General features: G+C 46.6%; 1 protein-coding gene across 1 annotated transcript; it reads right to left on the bottom strand.

Annotated features, from left to right (window-relative positions):
* On the bottom strand, positions 1-9,727 carry LOC124008464 (leucine-rich repeat-containing protein 58-like). The gene is made up of 4 exons (XM_046319760.1): positions 9,055-9,727; positions 1,860-1,988; positions 1,409-1,686; positions 1-1,187 (listed from the first exon to the last, which is right to left on the bottom strand). Exons 1-4 carry the CDS (start codon positions 9,507-9,509, stop codon positions 994-996), a joined length of 1,056 nt encoding a protein of 351 aa, XP_046175716.1. The 5' UTR covers positions 9,510-9,727; the 3' UTR covers positions 1-993.
* Positions 9,728-10,082: the final 355 nt, after the last annotated feature.

Here is a 10,082-nt window from a genome sequence, read left to right as displayed (position 1 = left end):
GTCTCCCTTGTCGTGACGTGTGTTTTGTCCTATAATGTTATTTATTTTTTAATCCCAGCCCCCGCCCCCGCAGGAGGCCTTTTGCCTTTTGATAGGCCATCATTGTAAATAAGAATTTACAATTTACTACTTGCTTAGTTAAAGAAAGGTTCAATAACAAATTAATTTGAAAAGAAACAGCATTATCTTATGTATCCAGTTAACAGAACAGTACTCATGTCAATGATATACTGTATTTATACAATCAACAGATATAATATATAGATATTCATTTTGATTTATTCAAATAAATTATAAAAAAAAATAAAAAAAATAAAACCAATGTAAAACATTTAATTCACAGTACAAGCTCTGGATTAGTATCTTTGAGCAAGAGATCCTCACATTAACATACACAACTTTCCCCTTGGTTTGTAACAACACAAATTGTTGTTTTGTGAGATAAGGGAAGGCATTAATGCCTGGTGTGTAAATGCTACAGGGGACAGAGACTACTGTATATTAGGATTACATGTTCGAGCAGCCAAAGTGTCATTAGAAGTATGACGGTTAAAGGGTAACTGTTAAGAGAAGTGATTTAAAAAAAAGAAGCATGGTACACATTCTGCGTTTCTGAATCTATATTGTAAAGTCATTCATCCCTTCATGTTAACACAGAAACTACACACTGAGGCTCTACATTAAAATACAGTTGATGAGTGCTCCACAACAAAATCAGTCCTCCATAAGCTTCAGTTAGATGTTTAAAACACTACGGCTCAACAACAAAAAAAAGATAAACTGTGGTACATTTACTTTACAATCACTCCTTGAGGAATCCTACATCTCATGTTGAATGTGGCACTCTATTGGAAGTGAACAGCTCTGTGTCTGTGTTTATCGTGTATGGCACAGGAGAAGTTGGTTAGTCAGGTGAGTTGGGAGTCATGGAAACTGTCCATCATCCAGTATGTGTGTCAGTGAACTCGAGGTCCTTTCACGTTCCACTTTCTTCTATCCCAGAAGCACTCTCTGCAGCCTGTTGGCCGACACGCACTTCTCGTCTTCCGACTCAGCGTCACTCTGCGGGTTGGAGCTGCAGGGAGAGGTGCATTCTGGGGAGCACAGGTAGTGCATGAAGGGTAGCCGATACTTCCCGCAAAAGTCCACAAACTTGATGTGCCTCACACATGAGTCAAAGTACACACCTGAGAGGAAGGAGACAAGTAGCACAACAATATGAGAGCAATACAAATATCTCAAGGTTTGATTTTATTTTCAAAGAGGATTTTTGAACATGTTTCATTTGAATTTTATCCTCAAGTTATTGAGGAGGATCTCTTCTTCCCTGGACGAGCCTCATCTGATCCACTCACAAATACTAGTACATAAGTATGTAACCTAAACCTGTCCCCTCTCCTCCACTTACCGGTACATTTAGGGTTGGGACACTTGCTGGCCAGGTCCAGGTAATGCACCAGGTTTCCAGGCAGGTAATTGGTGTGGTAGGGCAGGTTGCAGGACTTGATGGTCCGTCCGGCCAGCTCCAACAGGGAGGGAGGGTCGTAAGTCATGTCCTTGATGAAGCGGACCACCAGGGGGTTGCCGCGGAGACTGAGCTCCTGCAGGTGCACCAGGCTGAGGATCTCCCGCGGTAGGTAGGTGAGTAGGTTGTTATGGAGACTGAGGCAGCGCAGGGAGTAGAGTCTACAAACAGACATATTCAGACATGACAGTGAATCATGGCTTTAGCTCAGCAGGCTAACACAGTCTTATGACACACAGAAGACCCAAGTTAAAAAAGAAAAAGAAAAAAAGAACTGTCGGTCAAATTAATAAATTATGTAAAGTCAGTGTTTCTCTTATGGGATGGCCCTCACCTGGTGAGTTGGGGGGGTACACTTTGTATCCGGTTATCACAAAGGACCAAGTATCTGAGACCGCGAAGGCTGGCCAGCTCTGGGGGGATGGAGGTGATGAGGTTCCCACCCAAATAAAGCATCTCCAGACTGCATCAGATCAGAGAAAATAAATGTGTTTTTCTTCACGCTTGGAATGACAGGGAAGTTTTCTACAGCATAAAAATAATCCCGCAGCAACAGGAAATGTAAATTATTACGTGGATTATATAATGCACAATGTTCAAAGGTCAAGAATGGCCAAACAGTTGTCTAAATCCAGAAGAAGCATGTTGAAATTCCAGGGTTCAAAGATTGGACTGAGTGGTCTGTTTGTTTTTGGAGAACAGCTGTGATAAATTGACACACATACTAAACTCTTGAACACCTCCAGAGCGAACACCTGCCAACTTTCTCTGATAAAGCTGACAACAGAAGAAAAAGAGAGGAGATAGAGGGGGAGTTAGTTAAGAATTTAACTCCAGTGTTTGACAATTTATGTCAACGGAAGAGATACAGAATGAAGAGAAGAGATGATTGTAAAACGTCTTTGTCATGTTTTGTCTTATATTGTCTTGTCATTTTGCTTTTCCTTCTGTTCGTTTTCCCCCTGCTGGTCTTTTTAGGTTCGTTCCCTTTTTTCTCTCTCCCTCTCTCTCTCTCTTCTCTCTATCGTTCCGTTCCTGCTCCCAGCTGTTCCTATTCCCCTAATCAATCATTTAGTCTTCCCACACCTGTTCCCTATCTTTTCCCCTGATTAGAGTCCCTATTTCTCCCCTTGTTTTCCGTTTCTGTCCTGTCGGATCCTTGTATACTGTTCACCGTGCTGTGTCTTTGTATCGCCCTGTCGTGTCGTGTTTCCCTCAGATGCTGCGTGGTGAGCAGGTGTCTGAGTCTGCTACGGTCAAGTGCCTTCCCGAGGCAACCTGCAGTTCATTATCGAGTCTCCAGTCAGTTCTCGTGATTACGAGTGAAATTGTTTCTTATGCTTTATTTACCGCTCCGATTTGTCTAGGAGTATTGCTATTTCCTTAAACTGGATTAAAGACTCTGTTTTCGCCAAGTCGCTTTTGGGTCCTCATTCACCTGCATAACAGAAGGATCCGACCAAAGAATGGACCCAGCGACTACAGACGCTCGTAACACTGCCGTCGAGATCCAAGGAGCCATGCTCGGCAGACACGAGCAGGAATTGTCTGCTGCTCGTCATGCCATGGAGAACCTGGCCGCTCAGGTTTCCGACCTCTCTGGACAGTTCCAGAGTCTTCGTCTCGTGCCACCTGTTACTTCCTGGTCTGCCGAGCCTCCGGAACCTAGGGTTAATAACCCACCTTGCTACTCCGGGCAGCCCAAGGAGTGCCGCTCCTTTCTCACCCAGTGTGATATTGTGTTCTCTCTCCAACCCAACACATACTCTAGAGAGAGAGCTCGGGTTGCTTATGTCATTTCACTCCTTACTGGCCGGGCTCGAGAGTGGGGCACAGCTATCTGGGAGGCAAGGGCTGATTGTTCAAACAATTACCAGAACTTTAAAGAGGAGATGATTCGGGTTTTTGACCGTTCAGTTTTTGGTAGGGAGGCTTCTAGGGCCCTGGCTTCCCTATGCCAAGGTGATTGATCCATAACGGATTACTCTATAGAGTTTCGCACTCTTGCTGCCTCTAGTGACTGGAACGAGCCGGCGCTGCTCGCTCGTTTTCTGGAGGGACTCCACGCAGTGGTTAAAGATGAGATTCTCTCCCGGGAGGTTCCTTCCAGTGTGGACTCTTTGATTGCTCTCGCCATCCGCATAGAACGACGGGTAGATCTTCGTCACCAAGCTCGTGGAAGAGAGCTCGCGTCAACGGTGTTTCCCTGCTCCGCATCGCAACCATCTCCCTCCTCTGGCTCAGAGACTGAGCCCATGCAGCTGGGAGGTATTCGCATCTCGACTAAGGAGAGGGAACGGAGGATCACCAACCGCCTGTGCCTCTATTGCGGATTTGATGGACATTTTGTCAATTCATGTCCAGTAAAGCCAGAGCTCATCAGTAAGCGGAGGGCTACTGGTGAGCGCTACTACTCAGGTCTCTCCATCTAGATCCTGTACTACTATGTCGGTCCATCTACGCTGGACCGGTTCGGGTGCTACATGCAGTGCCTTGATAGACTCTGGGGCTGAGGGTTGTTTCATGGACGAAGCATGGGCTCGGAAACATGACATTCCTTTCAGACAGTTAGACAAGCCTACGCCCATGTTCGCCTTAGATGGTAGTCATCTTCCCAGTATCAGATTTGAGACACTACCTTTAACCCTCACAGTATCTGGTAACCACAGTGAGACTATTTCTTTTTTGATTTTTCGTTCACCTTTTACACCTGTTGTTTTGGGTCATCCCTGGCTAGTATGTCATAATCCTTCTATTAATTGGTCTAGTAATTCTATCCTATCCTGGAACGTTTCTTGTCATGTGAAGTGTTTAATGTCTGCCATCCCTCCCATTTCTTCTGTCCCCACTTCTCAGGAGGAACCTGGCGATTTGACAGGAGTGCTGGAGGAATATCATGATCTGCGCACGGTCTTCAGTCGGTCCCGAGCCAACTCCCTTCCTCCTCACCGGTCGTATGATTGTAGTATTGATCTCCTTTCGGGGACCACTCCTCCTCGGGGTAGACTATACTCTCTGTCGGCTCCCGAACGTAAGGCTCTCGAGGATTATTTGTCTGTGTCTCTTGACGCCGGTACCATAGTGCCTTCTTCCTCTCCGGCCGGGGCGGGGTTTTTTTTTGTTAAGAAAAAGGACGGTACTCTACGCCCCTGCGTGGATTATCGAGGGCTGAATGACATAACGGTTAAGAATCGTTATCCGCTTCCCCTTATGTCATCAGCCTTCGAGATTCTGCAGGGAGCCAGGTGCTTTACTAAGTTGGACCTTCGTAACGCTTACCATCTCGTGCGCATCAGAGAGGGGGACGAGTGGAAAACGGCGTTTAACACTCCGTTAGGGCATTTTGAGTACCGGGTTCTGCCGTTTGGTCTCGCCAATGCGCCAGCTGTTTTTCAGGCATTAGTTAATGATGTTCTGAGAGACATGCTGAACATCTTTGTTTTTGTCTACCTTGACGATATCCTGATTTTTTCACCGTCACTCGAGATTCATGTTCAGCACGTTCGACGTGTTCTCCAGCGCCTTTTAGAGAATTGTCTCTACGTGAAGGCTGAGAAGTGTTCTTTTCATGTCTCCTCCGTTACTTTTCTCGGTTCCGTTATTTCCGCTGAAGGCATTCAGATGGATTCCGCTAAGGTCCAAGCTGTCAGTGAGTGGCCCGTTCCAAGGTCACGTGTCGAGTTGCAGCGCTTTCTAGGTTTCGCTAATTTCTATCGGCGTTTCATTCGTAATTTCGGTCAAGTTGCTGCCCCTCTCACAGCTCTTACTTCTGTCAAGACGTGTTTTAAGTGGTCCGGTTCCGCCCAGGGAGCTTTTGATCTTCTAAAAGAACGTTTTACGTCCGCTCCTATCCTCGTTACTCCTGACGTCACTAGACAATTCATTGTCGAGGTTGACGCTTCAGAGGTAGGCGTGGGAGCCATTCTATCCCAGCGCTTCCAGTCTGACGATAAGGTTCATCCTTGCGCTTTTTTTTCTCATCGCCTGTCGCCATCTGAACGCAACTATGATGTGGGTAACCGCGAACTGCTCGCCATCCGCTTAGCCCTAGGCGAATGGCGACAGTGGTTGGAGGGGGCGACCGTTCCTTTTGTCGTTTGGACAGACCATAAGAACCTTGAGTACATCCGTTCTGCCAAACGACTTAATGCTCGTCAAGCTCGTTGGGCGTTATTTTTAGCTCGTTTCGAGTTTGTGATTTCTTACCGTCCGGGTAGCAAGAACACCAAGCCTGATGCCTTATCCCGTCTTTTTAGTTCTTCTGTGGCTTCTACTGATCCCGAGGGGATTCTTCCTTATGGGCGTGTTGTCGGGTTGACAGTCTGGGGAATTGAAAGACAGGTTAAGCAAGCACTCACGCACACTGCGTCGCCGCGCGCTTGTCCTAGTAACCTTCTTTTCGTTCCTGTTTCCACTCGTCTGGCTGTTCTTCAGTGGGCTCACTCTGCCAAGTTAGCTGGTCATCCCGGTGTTCGAGGCACTCTTGCTTCTATTCGCCAGCGCTTTTGGTGGCCGACTCAGGAGCGTGACACGCGCCGTTTCGTGGCTGCTTGTTCGGACTGCGCGCAGACTAAGTCAGGTAACTCTCCTCCTGCCGGTCGTCTCAGACCGCTCCCCATTCCTTCTCGACCATGGTCTCACATCGCCCTAGACTTCATTACCGGTCTGCCTTTGTCTGCGGGGAAGACTGTGATTCTTACGGTTGTCGATAGGTTCTCTAAGGCGGCACATTTCATTCCTCTCGCTAAACTTCCTTCCGCTAAGGAGACGGCACAAATCATCATCGAGAATGTGTTCAGAATTCATGGCCTCCCGTTAGACGCCGTTTCAGACAGAGGTCCGCAATTCACATCACAGTTTTGGAGGGAGTTCTGTCGTTTGATTGGTGCGTCCGTCAGTCTCTCTTCCGGGTTTCATCCCCAGTCTAACGGTCAAGCAGAGAGGGCCAATCAGACGATTGGTCGCATACTACGCAGCCTTTCTTTCAGAAACCCTGCGTCTTGGGCAGAACAGCTCCCCTGGGCAGAATACGCTCACAACTCGCTTCCTTCGTCTGCTACCGGGTTATCTCCGTTTCAGAGTAGTCTGGGTTACCAGCCTCCTCTGTTCTCATCCCAGCTTGCCGAGTCCAGCGTTCCCTCCGCTCAAGCGTTTGTCCAACGTTGTGAGCGCACCTGGAGGAGGGTGAGGTCTGCACTTTGCCGTTACAGGGCACAGACTGTGAGAGCCGCCAATAAACGTAGGATTAAGAGTCCAAGGTATTGTTGCGGCCAGAGAGTGTGGCTTTCCACTCGCAACCTTCCTCTTACGACAGCTTCTCGTAAGTTGACTCCGCGGTTCATTGGTCCGTTCCGTGTCTCCCAGGTCGTCAATCCTGTCGCTGTGCGACTGCTTCTTCCGCGACATCTTCGTCGCGTCCATCCTGTCTTCCATGTCTCCTGTGTCAAGCCCTTTCTTCGCACCCCCGTTCGTCTTCCCTCCCCCTCCCGTCCTTGTCGAGAGCGCACCTATTTACAAGGTACGTAGGATCATGGACATGCGTTCTCGGGGACGGGGTCACCAATACTTAGTGGATTGGGAGGGTTACGGTCCTGAGGAGAGGAGTTGGGTTCCGTCTCGGGACGTGCTGGACCGTTCACTGATTGATGATTTCCTCCGTTGCCGCCAGGATTCCTCCTCGAGTGCGCCAGGAGGCGCTTGGTGAGTGGGGGGGTACTGTCATGTTTTGTCTTATATTGTCTTGTCATTTTGCTTTTCCTTCTGTTCGTTTTCCCCCTGCTGGTCTTTTTAGGTTCATTCCCTTTTTTCTCTCTCCCTCTCTCTCTCTCTTCTCTCTATCGTTCCGTTCCTGCTCCCAGCTGTTCCTATTCCCCTAATCAATCATTTAGTCTTCCCACACCTGTTCCCTATCTTTTCCCCTGATTAGAGTCCCTATTTCTCCCCTTGTTTTCCGTTTCTGTCCTGTCGGATCCTTGTATACTGTTCACCGTGCTGTGTCTTTGTATCGCCCTGTCGTGTCGTGTTTCCCTCAGATGCTGCGTGGTGAGCAGGTGTCTGAGTCTGCTACGGTCAAGTGCCTTCCCGAGGCAACCTGCAGTTCATTATCGAGTCTCCAGTCAGTTCTCGTGATTACGAGTGAAATTGTTTCTTATGCTTTATTTACCTCTCCGATTTGTCTAGGAGTATTGCTATTTCCTTAAACTGGATTAAAGACTCTGTTTTCGCCAAGTCGCTTTTGGGTCCTCATTCACCTGCATAACAGTCTTCTCCTTTTAGAAGGAGATCGAGAGAGAGAGAGAGAGAGAGAGAGAGAGAGAGAGAGAGAGAGAGAGAGAGAGAGAGAGAGAGAGAGAGAGAGAACAAGAAATCCTATTAGAAAAACGTCAAGAGGGGAGGCCTTATGATGCAAAGCACAGCTGCTAATTTAGCCTCAATACAGTCTGAAACTGCTGTATGCTTTTGGGGAGTGTCCAATTGACCTTCTCATCTTATCTTTAGTCTATAATTTATTATCCACTCTGTTCACAGTCCTAAACCCCCATTTTCCTCTCTCATGGTGCCAGTCCCCCACTGTGGGCAATATGTCAAATTACCTTGTTTTGTAACATGGCACACAGCCAGCCAGACAGGCTAAACTACACTGATGAGCTGATTCCCAAGATTTGTGTCAATGCAGCACCAAGATGTGGCACCTATCTAGCTGAATACAGCAACAGCATTGATTTTATGCAAATGTATATGCCCGTTGTCTTAACCCTCGCCATCTAGTTCCTGAATGCACACCTTGACATTGCCGCTGTAGTTATGGAGTCCCAGGCATTTCATTAAGACGGCAACAGAGCTTATTATTCAAGCCTACTACTACATAATGGCTATTATGGGCATGCTATTATAAGGTAAGGCGCAGGTAGCCTAGCGATTAAGAGTGATGGGTTTGTAAGTGGCAGGCGGCTGGTTCGAATCCGTGACCTATGTGAACAATCTGTCGATGAGTCCTTGAACAAGGCACCCAACCCTAATGGCTCGTATTTTACATTTTTATTTAACCCTTATTTAACTAGGCAAACCAGTTAAGAGCAAATGCTTATTTGCAATGACCGCCTACACCCGCCAAACCCAGACGACGCTGGGCCAATTGTGCGCCGCCCTATGGGACTCTCGTTCAGGTTAAGAGTGTATGCTAAATGACTAAAATATATTTGATAAGGGCAACGTAACCTTGATGTGGCGATTTCTTTATTCACATTTGAGCGTCCCAACGCTACGCTATTAGAAGCAACGAGTGTATAAGATCAGAAGCTTAAAAGCTTAAAGCTCATCTAAATGTCAACAACCTCACTTCGTCATGCATAGATGTTGTTGTTTGTTAAAAGTCCCCATTTATATTAAGTGCCTATAAAACCCATGATCGCATGGTAATTAACGTTACATGGGGTACTATGGTCTAAGTACTTAGTTTCATTGTAACTAATACCGTTAGCCTACACTATTACAACTCTATTGCCGCTATAATGTATCAGTAGTCTTACCTGGTAACATTTTCTATCTCTGAGGGGATAGCTTTGAGTCTGTTACCCCCAAGAGACAGATATTTTAATCGCTGGAGTTTTAGAAACTGAATGGGCACCTCTTCAAATATATTCCCACTGAAGTTCAATGTGTCTATCTGCATGGACCCAAATTCCTTTGGGAACGAGAATTCGTTCAAACGGTTGTTCTTGGCTATGAGTGTTTTGAGGTTTGACAAACGTTGAATGTCCTCACAGAGAACCGTTAATCCATTGTTGCTTATATCCAGAACTTCCAATTTGGTGAACAGACATACCGAAGCGGGAAACACTGTCAGTCGGTTGTTATACAGGTAGAGTTGTTGGGTCACGCTCCTCCGTTCGTCACCGACAGTGTCCAAATTTAAACTCTCCAGATTCAGATGGGACATGTCCAAAATGCAACCCCCCTGATCAACTGTTGCAAACAGCTCCATATTCAATACCAATTGCTATCCAGCGAGTTCAAAAATATAAATGAATTAAGTGTTGTTTTTTTTACAAAGTATAAGCTCTTTCACACTGGTCAAGACCGTATAAAGCCTCTCTACGCATTCTGCTAATCTGCAAATAAATGTCCATTAAATACAGACCGCAGTCACACCACGGACCGTACACGCACAGTTGTCACATTGGCATCGCGTTCACATGTAGCCGGTGTTACAAGGCTGGTCAAGCTTTAGATTCTCCGCCCCCAGTTTAAATTAACCCGTGCATGCCTGCTTGCTCTGGGGCCACAGAACGTCTCCATGTCCAGAAATCACGTTTGCGTGTGTGGATGCTTTGTAAAAGGTTATCTGTTTTCACACTGAAATACATGGTCAATTAACTTTGCAATTGGACACCCCAGCTCTCGTTTATATTAGCCTACGAGGAACCATATCTAATATTTTGTCATATGCCCTACTAGTTTTAGTGGTAGACCTTATGTCACAAAGGTCTGGATACATGTGAAATCATAAAATACATGTGAAATGATATAATGACCATTATAAGCCGTGGTGTATGAG

This window comes from Oncorhynchus gorbuscha, linkage group LG21, assembly GCF_021184085.1.
Source record: "Oncorhynchus gorbuscha isolate QuinsamMale2020 ecotype Even-year linkage group LG21, OgorEven_v1.0, whole genome shotgun sequence".
NCBI lineage: Eukaryota > Metazoa > Chordata > Actinopteri > Salmoniformes > Salmonidae > Oncorhynchus > Oncorhynchus gorbuscha.
Note: the sequence above shows the minus strand (reverse complement) of the source record. Positions and strands in the feature narration are given on the sequence as shown.